Here is a 21,083-nt window from a genome sequence, read left to right on the forward strand (position 1 = left end):
AATCTCAAGTCAAACCCCATCCAAAACCATGATCTCGTCTACACCTATTGAACCAACCCCACCCCTCCCAAGATTTTGCTCACGTATCCATATTGTCCACGCTTTGCGTTCTCCCCCAACCTTCATCGTTCCCTGCATCTCTTGTTTGTCCATCTTTGTCGATTTTCTCCCTCCGCCCTGCTGTTGGTGTTCCCTCATCATTATGTTGTGTCCTGATTTGTTCTTTGCCATAGCTCTTTCATGAGCCTACACCGTGTAGATAATAAAAATTCTTTTTAAACTATCCTGATGTCACAATCTCTCGCAAAATGAAAAGTTTTTCCTTGCTTTAACAATGTCAGTTTTCAAAAACAGATTTATCAGTGTTCATCCTTCAATCAGGTGTTTGTGAGTTACAATCTGTTGCATTGTTTTCTCACCTTCCATTTTCCAATGATGGAGAGAAGGCACTCAAAATCCCAAAACAATTATGTTCAAGCAACAAAAAGGTTTTGTTTGCACGGATATTCGTCAACTACAAAGGCCCAACGTACACAAGGCCTTACGAGGTACACATCCCTGCCAAGCCACACCGTTGTTCCCACTTTATGTTCAAATTTGTTGCGACGACAACGAACATCAACGTGACGTGACATGACATGACTTGCCTTTCGCAACATGCAGCAAATCCGCTCCACCTTCAGGACTTGCTGTATGTGACACTGCAACAAAAAGATCCCATCAGATCACATGTACGGGTTAGTGTTCCAGAAGACACCATATTGCACACATTTTTGGCCCGATCTCTCAATGGTGAAGAATCACTTAAAAAATTAAATAATCCTCGTATCCAGATCAGAATTCGGATCTTCACAAACATGGAATCAATTCTTCCTTGTCACACACCCAACATGTCCACCAAGTTTCATCCGAATCCATCTACAACTTTTTGATAAATCGTGCACACAAACAAGCAGGCAAACAGACAAACAAGCCGGTCGGCGACGTGGGTGGTCGCCATATAATTGTATACTAGTCATAGTTTTTGACGGATTGGGCTGAAATTTTTTGACAAAGAGGTTGATTATAGTGCGCATAAAAGCGCGGAAGCAGATTTTTGAAAAAATTTTTTTTTAGGATTTTTCAAAAATTTCAAAGTCCCGTTGCTCGGCAACGGTGGTGTCCATAGCAACGGTGCTCAAAAGCATACAACTCGATCCTGGTATGAACCTAGCAGTCAAGTTTCATCAAAATCGGTTGACTCCTCTGGCCTCCAGAGCCGTCCATTACATACAAACATACAAACATACATACAGACATACACAGACAGACAGACAGACAGACAGACAGACAGACAGACAGACGGAAAAAGTGAAAATAAGGGTACTCTCGCGACCACCCAACAAACAGGGGATGAAAATATCCACCTTCACCTTTGGTGGTGGAGGTAACAATGGCTGGGCCAATCTGGGGAGACGACTTGCAGTTTTCACCTTCACATGTGGAATACTGTAAATGGTGTAACCACTGATCCCTGCCGAGGGGAGGGGGTACGGACACCATGTTCCACTCACAGAGGGAGCGGACGTATTCATCGTTGTTGTAAATTACTTAAACCCAGACATCGATCGGACGTGAAAAAGTCTAAAATGTTCTCAACGATTAATAGATCACTGGAATGATTTACTAGTTGAGGTTGTGGACGCTGAGATGCAGCTGTAAACCTGGGTTCAAATCCTAGTGGATGTCAAGTACAGATGTTGAGGTTGTGGATTTATGAGTTGAGGTTGTGGATGTTTTTAAAGGAAAAGTACATCGAGATCTGAGACAAGCAAGGGGGTTGTACATGGGTGTGTCAAGACCGTCCCACTCTTTTGGTGTTTACCGACAGTGATGGTGGAATCATAAATCAAGGTAAATCTCACACACACACACACACACACACACACACACACACACACACACACACACACACACACACACACACACACACACACACACACACACACACACACACACACACACACACACACACACACACACACGCACACACACACACACACACCCCTTCTCCCATCCCTTCGGGAACAGGCAAGGCTAAATCCCCATCCATGCAAAAGGTTGAAAACACTACAAGTGTGAGTGATTGACTTGTTATGCTAGGCCATGAACTTACTGATCAACCATAATTTTTTTCAATAGAAATGCTTTTAGACATTCCTAAAACTTGTATGATCGTCCCAAATTCCAAAATGTTTGGTCCAATTACTCAATCTGATTTTAAGCCACAGAATCGGAAAAGTGACTCCGACTCAATGTCAGACACACAAACGACGGTGCGCGCGCTCACACACACACACACACACACACACACACACACACACACGCACGCACACACACACGCACACACGCACACACGCACACACGCACACACACGCACACACGCACACACGCACACACACACACGCACACACACACACACACGCACACACACACACACACACACGCACACACGCACACACACGCGCACACACACGCGCACGCGCGCACACGCGCACACGCACACACGCACACACGCACACACGCGCACGCGCGCACACGCGCACACGCACACACGCACACACGCGCACACACGCGCACACACACGCGCACACACGCGCACACACGCACACACACGCACACACACACACACACACACACAAACACACCTTGAGGGTGATTGAGACCTCACTATGCAACACCAAGACGAGGATTTGAAGCCAGATCTGGATTTTGACCCAGGCGAGACAGCTCGGAGGGGAATTGTTATTCTTACTCCCCCCAACATTCCCATCTTGGTTCGGGTGGTGGCTTTGGATCCTCGGGTCCTGAGTTCAAGCCCCATCGGCTGCTGAATTAATACACCAGGGGGTTGACTCAGCCTGTCATCCTTCCGAGGTCGGTGAAATGAGTACCAGTTCCAGTGTGTGTACTGGTAGAGGGGCACTGCATCAGCAACACAGTCGCGCTTCAAGAAATGATAGCTACCCCGGCAGCTAAGCTGCCATACGACCACACACAATCTCATGATCCCACACACCTGACCTCGCTCAATATCAATGAGACGCTGAGACTGAACCAGAAACTGCCCATTAACGGTTTACCACAAACCAAGAAACAGCACTAACCGAATAAAAAGCCTCAATCCAATAAATGCAAAGAATGAATTTGAACATCCAAATGAAATCACCGTCACGTGATCATATCAGCTAATTGTATTGTGTTCTTTATGAGCAAATCGAGACATTTTACTTGAAACGCACACGATTATATGTGCATCACAGTCTTTGATGCCATCTATTTATTGCAGGCACAAATATGGTGGGGGCTTTTTTATCCCTTCCTCCTTGTGGGCTCCATCCATGCCTCTTCCCTCCGCAACCTCCTACTCGCAACTCCTTGGAACCTTATCTTCCAACTCCTACCATACTCCGCTAAACAAACTCTCTCCAACCACTTTAGCACCCCGCACCAGACCAGATAACCCCATGTACGTAATAAATATACACCCCCTTTGGCATTAATACATCTGGTGGTCTGTGGATACGGAAGAGCATTTGGAAAATTTTCTTGCTTGTGGATTATTGAGCGTTTTTAACCCTATAAATTCCAAGAGCAAACGTCGTCTCTCCCCGTGCCTTTTTCATTCTCAAAAACAAATTCCCTGATATGACTCCAAAGATACTTTCAGTCATTTTTTCCGCAGCCCCTCCGACAAGGATGGAGATGAGGGACATTAAATGAGCTCTGGTCGACCGATGTACGTTAAATTGTTGTGGTGCCAGGTCTCAAAGGCGAGCACGACCTCTAGGGGGAGCAGTAGAGTCGGCTCCACCGAACACCCAGAATTTAGGTCGTACCTTCGGATAAATCCGAAAGGTCACGGCTCCCTTATCGGACTGAAGATCGCCAATAGGTCGACCACGTGGGGTAGGGTCAATTGCCAATTTCAATATACCTAAATACCCACACAGTCTAACTACCAGGGAACCACACCCTTGGCCGACTCCGTGCGATCTGAGTCGCAGGTAACGGCTCGGATTCGGCATAACCGAGCGGAGTTCCAGAGCCGCGCCGGACCAAATGAACAACTTACCCTCGCTATCTCTCAATACACAGCTAAGCGTGCGAAGCCAATTAAAGAAACATAGAAACGAGCTGGTACATTCAACAAAAGAGGTATTTATTTATGACAATAATCGGGGAGGGGAACACAGAGCAGAGTTATCACCGAATAAAAGCAATGCAACCAATGTACAATAACACAAGCACTTAACGATTCTACTTACAGACGGGGCCCACGGACACGGACACACACAAAAGAAAATTGACCTCAGTGGGTCTTCAGTCAGTAGAGCGCGCTGGGGTACCTGTCCCGCCTCGTGCGGTCACACCGACCCGAACCACCACGGTGGGACTCGAACCCACGACCTTGGCGTTGCCAGCACCAAGACTGCAGACCGCTCGACAACGACCACAGACCGCGCCGCAATCGCCAGCAGGACTGCAGACCGCTATCGCACCGATCCTCCAGAACGCACTCTTGTCGACAACCACTCACTGGCTTTGGATGTCAGGTTGGAAATGTCTGAATTGAAATGTCCTTTCCCACAAGAAATGTCACACACGATGACAGGCTGCTCGGCAAACGCCACAATCTCCGTCTCTCAATGCTGGTCCCGACAACCACACTCCTCTCTTTAGGAGGGAGGGGCTTCTCCTGGCCACTCGCCTCCTGATTGGTCGGACCCATCGCGCGATTCCCTGGCCATCTCCCATTGGACAGGCCCATGGTAGGCGGGGCAACTCCCACCCTTTTGGGTGGAGTCCTGATCAGAGGTGTTTGTAGCTTCGCCTACCTCCTCACTTCCGACCATGTGCGTAATGGTGATGGTGTTGAGTGGGGGATGGGGCGGGTGAGATGCCCGCTCCTTGCCAATTGGCCAAAGAGGGACACCATACCCATGTTAAACTCCGCCCACGCACGCGCTCGCTCACCGGCGAGCAAAGAACACGGACGATGCCGATGCTGCTCCAGGTCACAATGATAAAAGCGTTCAGTAGGGTTTATTGAACCTTCCATTGGGCAGTTAATGGAAGTTAGTCCACAAGAGCAGTTAACCCTTTGAACCATAACGGCCTTTTTACCATCTGCTATTCAACCTCCTTATACCCCAGTGGCCTTTTTAACATCCGCTATTCAAACCGCCATATACCCGAATAGCCTTGTTACCATCTCTATTCAAACCTCCATATACCCTTGTGGCCTTTTTACCATCCGCTATTCAAACCTCCATATACCCGAGTAGCCTTTTTACCATCGCTATTCAAACCTCCATAGGGTATATGGTAAACCTAGTGGCCTTTTTACCATCCGCTATTCAAACCTCCATAGGGTATATGGTAAACCTAGTGGCCTTTTTACCATCCGCTATTCAAACCTCCATATACCCAAGTAGCCTTTTTACCATCGCTATTCAAACCTCCATAGGGTATATGGTAAACCTAGTGGCCTTTTTACCATCCGCTATTCAAACCTCCATATACCCGAGCGGCCAGTTTACCATCCGCTATTCAAACCTCCATATACCCTAGTGGCTGGTTTACCATCCGCTATTCAAACCTCCATATACCCTAGTGGCCGGTTTACCATCCGCTGTTCAAACCTCCATTTACCCTAGTGGCCGGTTTATCAGCTGCTATCCAAACCTCCATATACCCTAGTGGCCGGTTTATTGGCTGCTGTTCAAACCTCCATATACCCTAGTGGCCTTTTTACCATCCGCTGTACAAACCTCCATATACCCAAGTAGCCTTGTTACCATCTCTATTCAAACCTCCATATACCCTTGTGGCCTTTTTACCATCCGCTATTCAAACCTCCATATACCCTAGTGGCCTTTTTACCATCGCTATTCAAACCTCCATAGGGTATATGGTAAACCTAGTGGCCTTTTTACCATCCGCTATTCAAATCTCCATATACCCTGGTGGCTGGTTTACCATCCACTATTCAAACCTCCATATACCCGAGTGGCCGGTTTACCATCCGCTGTTCAAACCTCCATATACCCTAGTGGCCTTTTTACCATCCGCTATTCAAACCTCCATATACCCGAGTGGCAGGTTTACCGTCCGCTATTCAAACCTCCATATACCCTAGTGGCTGGTTTACCATCCGCTATTCAAACCTCCATATACCCTAGTGGCCTTTTTACCATCCGCTATTCAAACTTCCATACACCCTAGTGGCCGGTTTACCATCCGCTGTTCAAACCTCCATATACCCTAGTGGCCGGTTTATCGACTGCTATTCAAACCTCCATACACCCTAGTGGCCTTTTTACCATCCGCTATTCAAACCTCCATACACCCTAGTGGCCTTTTTACCATCCGCTATTCAAACCTCCATACACCCTAGTGGCCTTTTTACCATCCGCTATTCAAACCTCCATATACCCAAGTAGCCTTTTTCCCATCGCGATTCAAACCTCCATCGGGTATATGGTAAACCTCGTGGCCTTTTTACCATCCGCTATTCAAACCTCCATATACCCTAGTGGCTGGTTTACCATCCGCTATTCAAACCTCCATATACCCTAGTGGCTGGTTTACCATCCGCTATTCAAACCTCCATATACCCTTGTGGCCTTTTTACCATCCGCTATTCAAACCTCCATATACCCGAGCGGCCAGTTTACCATCCGCTATTCAAACCTCCATATACCCTAGTGGCTGGTTTACCATCCGCTATTCAAACCTTTATATACCCTAGTGGCCGGTTTATCAGCTGCTGTTCAAACCTCCATATACACAAGTGGCTGGTTTACCATCAGTCTTTCAAACCTCCATATAACCGAGCGGCTGGTTTAACATCCGCCTTTCAAACCTCCATAATCACAAGTGGCTGGTTTACTGGCCACTGTTCAAACCTCCATGTAACCGAGAGGCTGGTTTACCATCCGCTATTCAAACCTCCATATACCCGAGCAGCCGGTTTATCGGCTGCTGTTCAAACCTCCATCGATCTTCTACACGACTGGTCAAAAGTTTTAGAACACCCCCATTTTTCCAGTTTTTACTGAAATTTAAGCAGTTCAAGTCCAGTGAATAACCTGAAATTGTACAAAGCTAAGCGTTAAACTGCCAGAGGTTAAAAAAAAGTTTGGGTTTCCAAAAACTGAAAAATAATGTAAATTTCAGAGTTGTTAAAAAAGGCCCTTTTCAGGGAACAAGTAATGCATTAGCAACTGCAGCTGTTCTGCAGCAATGGAAGTAAATTTAGCCTTGAAAGTTTATGCAAACAATTCCTTCAGGTGTCCCAACTTTTGTTGATTAGTTAGAATCCCTCTGTCTGTGTAAAAGTAGTGTTGGAACAGACTGTGTTGCAACACCCTCTGAAGCATTATTTTGACAATATTGCACTGCAGGGAGTAGTATATTGCTGTCATAATGGCGAGTAAAAGACAATTAACAAACGAAGACAGACAGACCATTATAACCCTTAAAAGTATTCGGTCTTTCCTTTAGAGAAATTGCAAAGAAGCCAAGGTGTCAGTGAGTACAGTTTCCTACACCATCGAAAGGCACTTGGAAACTGGAGGAAACTCTGACAGGAAGAGGACTGGCAGACCCAAAGCCACAACACAATCAGAAGACAAGTTTCTGAGAGTCAACAACTTGCGTGATGGGCAGCTCACAGGACAGCAGCTTCAAGCACAGCTTAACACTGGTCGAAGTAAGGAAGTCTCAGTTTCAACTGTGAAGAGAAGACTTCGAGGTGCTGGTTTGACAGGTTGAGTGGCAGCAAGAAAGCCATTGCTAAGATGGCAAAATAAGAAAAAGAGGTTTGCCTGGGCCATGAAGCACCGTCAGTGGACTACTGCAAATTGGAAGAAGGTTTCATGGACTGATGAATCAAAATTTGAAATCTTCGGTTCATCACGCAGGGTTTTTGTATGCCGTCGAGTCGGCGAAAGGATGGTTCCTTAGTGTGACACCAACTGTCAAACATGGAGGAGGAAGCGTGATGATCTGGGGCTCTTTTGCTGGATCAGAGTCGGCGACTTGCACAGAGTGACTGGCACCCTGAACCAAAAGGGCTACCACAGCATTTTGCAGCGCCGTGCAATACCCTCTGGTCTACACCTTGTTGGTCAGGGGTTCATCCTACAGCAAGATAACGACCAAAACATACCTCCAGGCTATGTCAGAACTACCTTAGAAGAAAAGAACAAGACAGTAGGCTTCAAATCATGGATTGGCCAGCACAGTCTCCAGACTTAAACCCCATCGAGCTGGTTTGGGATGAACTGGACAGAAGGGTGAAAACAAAGCAATCTACAAGTGCAACACATTTGTGGGAACTTGTGCAACAGTGTTGGGAAGAACTTTCTGAACAATATTTGATTTCCATTGTAGAAAGAATGCCACGAGTATGTTCGGCTGTTATATCTGCAAAAGGTGGCTACTTTGATGAGTCAAAAATTTAGATTAAATTTTGTTCAACAAAACGATTCCATGATTTATTTTTTATCTGCAATTGTTTATTTGATGTATGCTTTAATTTCAGAGTACATTGAAACATTAAACTGCTTAAATTTCAGTAAAAACTGGAAAAATGGGGGTGTTATAAAACTTTTGACCGGTAGTGTATATATTACTAAAACTCTCATCTTGTATATATGTATATATGTCTGTATTGTTACGGTTGTGGAAATTCGCAGAGCACCATAAAGGATATCCCCAAGATCAGTTATATCGCTAAGTCCATGTTCAGTTTGATTTCCCCACCGTTGTTTAATGGGAATTTATTCGTGTGGACAGGGCTGTGATCTTTGAGTTAGCCGTTATTCTTTGCTATCGTTATTTTGGACCAACCACACCACCAACCACCTTTTCCACAAGCACCCAACCACACCACCCTCATGACCACCACACAACGCCAACCACGCCACCATTACAACAACCACTATCACCTCAACCACCAACCACCTTTTCCACAAGCACCCAACCACGCCACCATTACAACAACCACGATCACCTCAACCACCAACTACACCACCAATCACCATCTCCACAACCACGTTACAACCCTCTCCGCATCAAAAACCGTCTCTGCCATGGAGAAAGAAGAAGGCGTTCCGATATCGCACGGATTTTTCCTCTTACTTTCCCGCGCTTCGGGACGGGGGAGGGCGAGTGGAGAGAGAATAAAGAAGAGCGACCGGGAATGACTGCTTCGAAAAACCCCGACCCATGAGGAAAACGCCTCCCTTCTGGAAGTTTCCCGCAGGAGCTGGAAGGAGGGCGGGGCGGGAAGCCAAGGGGGATAAAAGGGGGCTGTCGAGCGGTTGTCGAGCTGTCTTGGTTTATGGGTTGGTTGTTGGTCGGGTTGGTGGAGGTCTCGGTCTGGGTGGAGCAGCGAGTCGGTGGAGGTCTTGGAAGTGTGGAGTTGTGGGCAGCCGCGTTCGAGTCTGGAGTTTCCACAGTCGGTGGGGAGCTTGAGAGGGTCCACCGAGGGTCGCCCAACCAAGTCACCACGAGGGTGAAGGTAACCTGTGGCGGCCTCTTGGAGTTCCTTCGGTCAACCAAGCTCCTTGAACATAAAAGCCTACGGGTCCAGTCTGGCTCCCTTGTCTGTGAGGGGGTCTTTCTTTGCTTTTATTTGTGTGAATGTTGTGGCGCCATGTCCCGCAAGTAGAACTGTGCAAGTGCTTGTAAATAATAATAATAGACGGTTGTAGTTCCTCTTGTCGTGCTTTTCTTTGCCTTGCATAAATCTATACGTGCATGCCTGCATACGTGCTATTATAAATAAATGTCCTAGTGTGAATGTTAACCCGTTCGTTGTGTCCTCTTTCCCCATCGAACCGCCGTATTGCTCTCGGAATAATAGCGGGCTTTAAAATAGCCGATAAAAGAATTGGGTCCAGCGAGGTCTCGCGATAATAAACCGCTCGGTTATCCCAGAACGGAACGAACCGCTAAAGCGGTTTGTGTCCGAGCAGGCCTCGCTGAGGTATGGTCTCAAGGTAGGCTGCCCGCGCGAATACTTAGTGTTACGAATCTTCCGCCCGCCCAGCGTGCGAACAGCCGCTTTAGCCAATGGCGGCCGGCTCACCCACCGGACGGACAATTCAGTCGCGACTTTCCGGAACAATGCCGAAAACCAGTCACGGGTGTGCTCCAATGCACACACCACGGCCTAGTCAACACTCTATGCAGTATATATGTATGTATGTATGTTCCCGAAATACAGCCAAAATGGTACACAATAGCGCAAATATTTTATTGCCACCTTACTCACTATTCTCCTGCGGTGTGCAGTATCAAGTTTCGTTCAAATCAGGCAACGAAAAAAATTATTTTAAAAATCAATTCCGATTCCGATTCTGTGAAGTACTCTTCGGGAGTATTTGATCAATGCAAACAACCTCAGCGGTATAGTTCGCTGGAGCCATCTTTGTTTTTTTTCTTTTTCTTTTAAATGATTTTTTTTATCAACCGCTGTCACAACGGGAACCCAACGGGTTCACGGGTCGTCTAATGTACCCTATTGGCCAGTTTATCGGCTGCTGTCCATATACCCTCGCGGCCGTTATTCAAACGGCTGTTATTATTATTATCTGTTATTATTATTATTATCGGCTGTTATTCAAACCTCCATATGACCAAGTGGACGGTTTATCGACTGCTATTCAAACCCCCATATACCCTAGTGACCGTTTTACCATCCGCCTTTCAAACCTCCATATACCCGAGTGGCCGTTTTACCATCTGCTACTCAAACCTCTATATACCTGAGTGGCCGGATTTTTCTCCAAGGAGTCCAGGGTGGGGGAACCGAAAGTCCAAGGAGCTCAGGGTTCAAAGGGTTAATGGAAGTCAGTGTGAACATGTGAACAGAAGAATAAAATAAATAAGTAATCCAATTGGATAAACAATGTTGATACTTCGCATGGAAAGCCATGATACTTGGATAAGGCACACGGTTGGTGGGCAAGAAGTGTTGCGATAGTTTTGGAAATCATAGTCACGTTCTGGTGTTGACATAAACTTTTGCAAATCCATGACCATTCAACACTGCTTGTCATGGGTAGTAGTCAATGGTAATGCCCTGTTTGAGATCACCACCAAGCCTTTGTGTGGCCTACACTTCAGGAACAATCTTACAATCAGGGAACAATTCTATATAGTCAGGTTGATTAAAGCTCATTAAAATTGTGTATCGGGAAAATAATTCCTTTGAGCTCTTCAATCATCCTAGACGGGCCAGCGTATGGGAGAGGACACCGCGACGGGAATCGATCGTTCAACAGCCATGGTGGACGAGGTGAACACGCATGAGTTGTGCCGGCAGAAGTGGGACACTGGGCGGTAGAAACAACTCAACGCAGGGATCGGAGTTGGACATTGTGTGTAATGGCGAACTTCCTCATTTGACTTTGTTTCTGTTTATTTGAAATACAAGTTTCAAAAATGTTATGCTGTTGATGTGGTCACCGTCACGTCACTCAGAAGTCACAGACACCAACTGACAAAGATCTATTCGAGTGGTAGCCGACCGGTACGTTCGTTCAGACTAGTGAAGCTCAAAGCTTGGATTGCAGTCGTTAGAGAACACACCGAGTCCGGCACCACGAACAACGTACGTACACCAAAGGGAAGGAAAAGTTAAAGGTGAGTGTACCACCGACATCCTGGAACAATCCTCCACTCCGAGAACAATCCTACATTCCTGGAATAATAATGTGAGCTCCACTTCAAGAACATTAGGTTAGTTCTGGCCCCTCCACCTCAGATATGCTCCTTCTGCCAAATAAATAATGGCCTGACACTCTGAACATCAAGAAAGAAGTCAGAGCAAACCCACTGGACATACCTTAAGAATTTGCCACAATCTGATGCCAAATATTGATCATTCTAGGCATCAGAGGTTCTCCCTTTTACTGGCTGGTGGATTTTTGTGTAGCATTTTATTTACAAGCAATGTGCGTCACTGTTTTCAAAGCTTTCCTTCAAGGCTGGCGTTCCGCAAGGCAAAGTCTGACTTTATATCACCCACATGGCCTCAGATGACTCCATTATTTCCCGGAAAGTCTCTCGCACAATGACAGACAGGCTGCAGATTCATCCTTGTTCATTTGGAGAGAATATAAAGATGGCCAATCATCTAGAATATTTAATTAAATACTAAGTGCCAAACACTTACGCTGTTTCTATATAAAGACTGTGTGGCTAACCTGTTCTTCTCCCACCACAGACAGATGGATATCCACTATCCAGACAAACAGTTTTCGATCACCTCATTTCGATCACCCACCTCATGTCCACCCCATTAAATTGGCAGTCATCACAATCTCATGTTATTCCCTCTTCGTGTTCACAAATTTTTATATTGCCACCGACACTTCTGTCCTGTCCACCCACACTTTTCTACGTTTGCCCTGTTTGTCAGCTTTATATGTCTACTTACAGTCCCTTGTCAACTCAGCCCACTCGCTTCCCTCGTCGTGTCTGTACGTCCAAACGCACGCTGCCTAGAAATTTGTTCCTTCCCATTTATCTGTCCTCCCTTGTGTGCCGAATCCATCACCGCACCCCTGTACACAGAACACCTCTATCATTCAGCTCTTCCATGAGCCTCAATCTCTGTTTCAAAAACATCCAACACTTCAGGAAGAATCCCACATTGCAGGAACAATCTTTCCTCTGTAGGAAGATTGTGAGGAAGCGGTATATTCACTACCATCAATAATACGCTCCACCGCAGCAGGAAATATCAGACGAGGTACGGGTTCATCGTACGTTTCTCTACCTGCTGAGCAACATGTGTGAACAACCTTCTGATCATAAAAATGACGTCCGTCACAATCGACATCGATATTCCACGTCCGATTATTGACGAAATGGCGTTTCTTCAATCATCTCATGGTGATGCTCAAAACAATACTGCCGTTCATTTCTTGCAACGGCCAATGTCCGAAACGCAGGAATGATCTTATCAATTCAGATGTCCTGGAGGTGGGATTTTGACTGCTCTTCAGAAGCCGAGTTATCAGAACAGATGTGCAAGCGTACGATCACCATGAGGAGTTGAAGGGATGACAGTTGTCCTTGAACGGCATTTTTGGAGAAACGTAATGTGATGTTCATACTACTCGATGTGAATACATTATGGTTTGTTTGGTGCTCCTAACTGGTCTTCCTACATAACGTGTCAAATTGCTCAATGTTCAGCCATGTGTACTTGAACATTGATTACACAGCAACATGCTCATTGTGCTGCGATTATACATTACATACAAACTCGAGAGAAAATTCAGGTCAGGTCAAGTATAGGAGCATGCGCCGGATCAGCGTGTCGTTGTGTCCACTTTCCGCCAGTGTGGACGGCTGCGTCCGGCTCCAGGGGCCTCCATCTGGACATCCCCCAGGTAGATGCCTGGCCCATCCCCATCTCCTTGAGATGCTGATCAACCTTCTGCAACCACGAGGCACGTGGTCGGCCCATTGGCCTCCTCCACTCACGAGACTCCCTCACTGAGAGAATCTGGTGAGCAGGATCAGCGTCAGGAAAACGAGCCACATGTCCGTACAGCCGCAGCTGACGCTCACGGACTGTGCAGGTCACAAATCTCATTTGAGTCGCTCTCAGCAACCGCTCGTTGGACACAAAGTCCGACCAGCGATAGCCAAGGATTCTCCGAAGAGACCTGGTACCAAAGGAATTAAGTCTCCATCTCAGATCCCTGGTCAGAGTCCAAGTCTCAAGGGGCTGTCACACCTTGACGTTTTAGCCAGCATATGCCAACGTATGAAAAATTTGGTGAATACGCTGGCACATGTCGAATATGTTATGGGTAAGTATTGTATACGTTAAGAGCACACTGAAGCACACTGGCATACGTCGTAGTACGCCGAGCTCGTCGACAAATTTTGTGCATGCTCTAAATTTTCCGACGTATGCCAGCGTATGACGCACACGTTCCGCATACGCTGGCCATAAGTTGTAGGCACGTTATGCGATCGTTGACACACGTTACTTATAAGTTACTCATAAGTCAAAATACGTCGAGGTAATGTCTAGCGTACCCGAAACTTATTTCTAACCTATGAGTAACGTGCTTTGAACCTACGTGTAACGTATCTCCAACGCATATTGACGTCTTCCGGACAACCACAGAACTCACTGAACGTGTTTCTAACTTACAGCAACCGTGTAATGGTGTATTGGCAGTGTTTAGGGAATTGTTATATAAAAATGGGGTTCACAGGAGGAACCCGTCAGTATTCTAGACTCCATGGGTTTTTTTTTTCTTCGGCATGACGGTGATGTTGACACTTCGATGTCTAGTGCATTTATGATTTGAATCGTCGAGCGGCAGCCTTTTAATAGGCTACGCCACGTGATCGTCGGCGATACTCTGCCGCGCTACGCATAAGTTAGACTATCGTTGGGCATAAGTTGTGAACGCCGACAACACGCTCAGCATTCGTTGGTACAAGTTATCTATAAGTTATCGAAACGTTCTGTGTACATTACTAATACGTTATGCATACGTCCAACTCGTTAATATACGCCCAAAACTGAAAAAAACATCAATAGTTCAGCGTACGCCAGCGTTTTAGATACATTTTGATACGTTGCCATACGCTGGCTAAATCGTCAAGGTGTGACAGGGGCTTCACATCCGTAGATGCAATTCCCTGAGATGGAAATTAAATTTGAAGACACCAAAGGACCTGCTCTTTGCCCATGGACAATGGGGAATTCATGTGTAGAACATTTATTTTTATTTAGCAAAGTCCAGTGAACAGAAAAGCATATGCGAACTGAATTAAAATGAAGATCGATATGAAAAGTCTGGAGAGGAATTATCGAAGAAATCTCTCGACGGCTTATAAACGTTTTGCGTACGTCACAGATGGAACATGACTAGTGCGTAACGACACGATTAATCCACATGGAACTGCACTTCATTCTCCGGCTGGAAAATCCAATTTGGGGAAATGACCGAGCTGTGGAACAATAGACATTCCGCGAATTTTTATTGTGATGCTCAATCTCCGACCACAACTCACCTGGATCTGCTCTTCCTCATGCTCTAACGAAGCCCGCATCTCCTTCTTCAGCTCATCGAATGCAATGATCTGCAAAAAAAAAAATCATTAATTTTGTTGTGACAAATCAAAGACGGTCCATGACAAAGATTGAAATTTTTTTGTTTTTAAATAAGGGGACACACTGTATCTACATCATCGATATGCAAAATATCTGAATCTTTGATAGTAACCACCCACCCACAATCGCCAACCCCTTCCCTGGATGTGCCTTGTGTTCCCTTTCTCCCCCATTATTCCCCACCTCGATCAAAGGCATACGGATGGAAGCTTTGTATAAGAAGGATAAGGACACAGAGAGTTTAATTCTACATTAATTGGATGACATCAGTAGGCAATAGACAAAGTAACAAAATATACCAGTGATGGCAGGATGGCCGAGAGGTATGTGCACTTGCCTCTGAGATGTCTATCGTGGGTTTGAATCCCAACCCAGCTATAAAACCCTATCCAGGTGTTTCATATGTTGGTGATTTGGATGGATGTAAAACTTGGTGTCTCATCTTCCAGCATTTGTTGGTGGACCATAAAGATCCCACGGTGTCCTTTGGGAAGAGGATGTGCATTATTGCAAGCAGCCTGAACAAATTACAAATTCTTGCCCGAAGCTGCAGAGGGCACTGCATCAGCAGCACAGTCACACTACTTTGATGATGCAGACGTGCACGAACATGAGAGATACGAAATATGGAAGAAAAAAAAATATGGGATTGGAATCCAGCAGCAGGAGTTTTGTGTTCAGGTGGGTACTTGAAAAAAGCCAAACAAAAGCGCCTTGCTCTTTTATAACCATCCTCCCCAACTCGTCCACCACCCCCTTTACCTCCACTCCAATGATACCCTTTCAGTTCCATTTCATATCATTGACCGTTCCTGTTCATATAACATGTACAGAGTGGCCAGAAAGTTGCTGTACCCTTGCCAAATTCCTCACACCTCCCTCCCCCTGTCATGGTATGCAGCAACACTGACTCAGGAGAATGATGGAGCGCACACACATACAATGACTGATTTTAATTATTGCGACTCGAGTCATACGAAAGACTTTTAAAATGGTACGTGCTGCTTCCTCATTTGAGGCTCAACATTTGAAAGGATTGATCATGGACAAACAACGCTGGGAAGGCAAAGGCAAACCACCCAGTACAATCCTGGCAAAGCAACTGCTTCGGCAACACCAACGCTCTGTAAAGAGTACGCTCCATGGTACATCAAATATTGAGAACTGCATGATAAAACCTGTACAGTAAAATAATTTAAGAACGGTTGATTTCCAGGAAGGGGTAATAATAATTTATCTTGTTATAATGAGGTTATCATTTTGAACCAATGAAAATGGCAATTAGGATTTTATTTTTACGAGCACTATTTCACTGTCACTTGGTCTTGAGGCCAGGCTAGCAAGGCAACAGAAAGTGTTTTTTCATTTAATCAAGTTATCTGGTTATGAACAGTTGTCCTTCAATCGCCTACTCTACTGTAGGGTCCACTGTATCCACAAGGTCGTGAAAGAAATGCATAATTTTGCAAGTAAATGATGCATTCACAAAGGGTGGAGAAGCTCCTTGTGATCAAACAGCCATCCATATCTAGTGTCCAACTGTGTCTGCGGACGTCCTCCTGCAGTTGGGTCACTTTTTTAGGATGTTGATGGCAGGATTTGCACTCCGGCCACCGTAAAACCCTTCATCCCACAAAACATACGAAAAACGCAAAAAAAACCTGAAAACCCACTCCGTGGGAGTACCTACTGTGTAGCTGCCCTTCGCAGGACAGATCACCGGATGACGGGATAGGGGCAAAACCTTCAGGACCCCCACTCCTTGAGGATAGGAGGAAAAACATGGGGTAACCTTCCCGGGTCAGATTGCGGTCATGTCGGAGTGGTGCTGATGTGTCGTCCACTAGACAGCAGTCTCCTTAGGTTAACCTGAGGTGGTCCCTTCGGGTGGGTGCCTGGAATGTCCTATCTGTAAGAGAGGATGATCACCCGTCTGTTATCATCTGAGCTCAAGCGTTTGGACATCGGGATTGCAGCTCTCTCTGAGGTTCGGAGACCGGGTAGTGGTGAGATCATGGCGAGTGGTTGGTTACACCTATAACTGGTCTGGTAGCTCCAATGGTTACCATGCCCAATGAGTTGCTGTAGCTGTGTCCAATAAGCTGACTTCCATGATAATTAAAGTAACATGGGTCAACGAGCGTATGAGACTGAGGATTCATCACTCCTTGGGTGTCATTTCCCAGGTCTCTGTATGTGCTCCAACTGAGGCGAGTGATCTCACCATGAAGGACGCATTCTACGCCAAGCTCAAGTCTGTGGTTGATCAGTGCCCCAGGCGAGATACACTTCTAGTCTTGGGGGATTTCAACTGACCCAGCTATAAACTCCCATCTTGATGCTTTGCAGGTCGAGCAATTCATCAAGGTGTTCACTGTCCCTTGAATAGATGTTAACCTGGGGCATCCCATCTGCTTGCATTAGTTGGTGGATGTTAAAGATCCTTCAGCGTCCTTCACAAAGAGTGAGTAAACTATCACCGGCATTGTGACCAAATTACAAATTCCTGCCACTTTCAGTCAAGTACCTTTGTGGCGACCTGCCCACGATTGGTTCTGGTGTTGAAACGTTTCTGATCGATGAGTCATGATGTGCTGCCAACCTCTATGAAGCCTCTCATTTATTTTATTTAATTTTCAAGATCCAGAGCAAACTTCAACATCTGTGCAGCGAATCAAGTGAGAAAGAAGTTTTGAAATCCAACCTGATCTTTTCCCCCTGCGACAGTTACTTAAACTAACAAAATAAATAAATAAATAAAAAGATCGAAACTGACATGATGAAAAATTTGTATGATTGCTGAGACATTTATCAACCATGTCCATACAGGTGGGACACTTCATTTAATATAATAACTCCCATGATCAATTAGGCTCATTATATTATTCTTTTCTGCAATAAATCACCAAAATTACAAAGAGTGAAATACATTAACTCATTTACATCAATTACATTGGAGCTCCCCCATCCCCACCCCAACACCCCCCCGTTTCTTATGATGGTGAACTGTCAGGTCCGTGTGTTACATCGAATACCATTGCTGAATACTTTAGGGGTGGTGGGCTGGGAGTGGGAGGGGGGAGACTTGTTGAAGTGTCTGTGGACAGGATTCCACTGTTGGGATAACTAACTGAATAAATTAATAAATTAATAAATCAAGACTTGGAAATTATACAATGATGGATTTGTATTGCAAAGAGGAAATAAAATAACCTCGACATGGAGGTATTTGCTTCTATCGGAGGCTTCGAATTTTATTGATCAATGGTGTACGAGTACTACTTTAATGGCACCAATTATTCCCACCTTTTAGTGGGGTCGGCCAGGGGAAATGTTTTATTTATTTTTTTGGCACAGGTCGATCACGAACCAGACGGCCAAGCCTGACGTTCGATTGAAGGTGATAGCAATTTGTAATCGGAAATAACTCGCCTACTCTTCACGGAAGACACTGTGGGATCTTTAATATACACCAACGACGATCACTGGCAGACGGGTCCTTTGGATGGATATCCGTCTGAGGGACGGCACACACTTCATTCGTCGTCATACCTGCGAAAACCAGGGTTACAGTTTATAGCCAAGTCGAGACTGGAGATTCAAACCCAGGCTAGACAGCTCAGAGGAGAGTGTGTGAACTATCCTACAGCCCAATTGAACAAGTCTCTCTCAATCAGAATTTATAAAGTTACGAGCAGAGGAACCCACACCTTGTGCGGAATGAATTTAGAGTTTAGAAAAAGAGAGCCAAGCACGTGTCACTGTAAACTGCAACTTCTGATGCAACTGCGATTTAGAAATATTGATGGAAAAAATTAATGAAATATATATATATATATATATATATATATATATATATATATATATATATATATATATATATATATATATATATATATATATATATATATATATATATATATATATATCTTCTTCTTTCGGCTGCTCCCTTTCGGGGTCGCCACAGCGGATCATCCGTATGATCCGCATAGTGATTTGGCACATGTTTTACACCGGATGCCCTTCCTGACGCAACCCTGGTCGCCTATTACGACACAGGGATATGGTACACCTATTTTTAACCGGGGTATACACCGGCCCAGTACACTGGTACTCATTTCGCCGACCTCAGAAGGATGACAGGCTGAGTCAACCCCCTGGTGTATTAATTCAGTGGCCCAACGGGGTTTGAACTCAGGACCTTTTGGATCCCAAGCCGCTGCCCTAACCACTGCGCCAACACCAGGCATATATATATATATTTTTTTGTTACGCATTTCACCGGTTTGACACCACGCACGACTGCTTACGGCCCAACCGCAGTCGCGCGTCCGCCGAAAACCGGAATTCAGTCGTAGCTTCCAAACAATTCCGGAAACCTGCTCCGGGTGCCTTAACGCACCATAAACTGCCAATATTCTGTCCACGCGTTGCAGGGTTAATCGCCGAATCTCGATATACCTAATTATCCACGCAGACAGAAGTACCGAGAATTTATAACTCAACGGAACTCGTACGTAAACGAGCCGTTTAGCCGCTCGTTCCGTGCGCAATGCCGAGCGGTTTTAATCGCCAAGTTCCGTCGGACCAAATTACCACTTTTATTGGCTTTAACAGCCTGCTAATTTCCCAAACGCGCCGTCAAAGTCAATGGGAGGAAATGGACGTAACGAGCAGTTTTACATTCAAACAACGGGGCATTTATTAAACAAGCAAGCAATCAATGGGGGAAGGGGACATGACACGAGCAAAGCCTACAGCCTATTTCTATTCAATATGTACAGGCACGCACTGAAATCATTTCTACTTATAAAGACAAGGCGCCACAGAAACAGACTTTCATACAAAACCCAGAAAAGAAACGGACCCGTAAGCCTTTATTCGAACTCGGAGCCTGGATGACCGAAGGGTCGCACGAGGCCGGGCAGGTTACCTGGCCGCCCCTTGTGACGGCTCGAAGGTCTTCGGGTCGGTGACCCCTGGTGCCTCTGCTTGGCACTCGTGTCGCAACGCTCCAATCGCTTGAGCGGCTGGGCGGCTTGAGCAACTGGGCGAGCGGTTTGAGTGGCTGCTTGGTTCACCTCGGTGGCCCGGCTCTCATCGTGGCCTTTTGTCGGGCCTGGCCGGCGACACTTTCGGAGGAGTGAACAGGTCCTTGGCTCTTTTAGAGTTGATGCTCTTTAATGACCTGTCCACTACCACAGTGACGCTGCTCGACCGCCGTCAGGGTCGTTTTCCCAAGCTCTGCCGCTGCTGCTGGCTCTCCTTGCCCGGACTCAGACGACTCGCTGGACTCCACTGCAGCTGGAACTTTGGCTTCTCCTCCCGACTGGCACTGACTTCCGAAGCCACAACTTGCACTCGTTCAAGACCCGAGACTTCATCGGGCTCCGCCCTTTTATAGGGCTTGGCGAGCCGCCCCTCGAACTCTCACCCGAGGCTGGGCTCTGCCCACTCTTCACCTCCGACCTCTCAACCCTCGCTGGAAACCCCATGTTCGACGTCACTTGTTTGTTTCGGGGAAAGCCCTCCTGTGATCCGATATATGCAAATCGGCTCGCGTTGCTTGTTCAGAAGATGATAGTTGAGGTTGTTTGTTCGCGTTTGTAGGAGATGATGGTTGCGATGTTTGTTCGCGTTGTAGGAGATGATGGTTGGCACGGAGATGGTGTTGTTCGGCGAGAAGATGGCAGTTGGTGTTGTTTGTTTGCCTTTGTAGGAGATTATGGTTGGCGCAGAGATGGCGTTGTGATGTTTTAAAATAAAAGATAGAAAAGAATAATGACTACCTCAAAGATTCACAGCCCGGCACACGAACAATTCCCTTTACACATCGGTGGGGGGGATCCTAACCTGAAACACATACTTATCGAAATAA

The 21,083-nt window shown here is 46.0% G+C and overlaps 1 protein-coding gene across 6 annotated transcripts in view; it reads right to left on the bottom strand.

Moving 5' to 3' along the window:
* Positions 1–21,083, bottom strand: part of LOC147020503 (protein cornichon homolog 3-like) — a 99,966-nt gene that overhangs the window by 5,721 nt on the left and 73,162 nt on the right. For all 6 annotated transcript variants that reach the window (XM_085895894.1, XM_085895895.1, XM_085895890.1 and 3 more), the window contains 2 exons: positions 15,106–15,174; positions 648–701 (listed from right to left, as the gene is read on the bottom strand). In XM_085895894.1, coding sequence (XP_085752020.1) covers positions 648–701; positions 15,106–15,144 — 93 coding nt within the window. In that variant the 5' untranslated portion in view covers positions 15,145–15,174. The remainder of the gene's footprint in view (positions 1–647; positions 702–15,105; positions 15,175–21,083) is intronic.

Source organism: Eptatretus burgeri, chromosome 9 (genome assembly GCF_056783735.1).
Source record: "Eptatretus burgeri isolate ZD-2024b chromosome 9, Ebu_testis_v1, whole genome shotgun sequence".
Classification (NCBI taxonomy): Eukaryota; Metazoa; Chordata; class Myxini; order Myxiniformes; family Myxinidae; genus Eptatretus; species Eptatretus burgeri.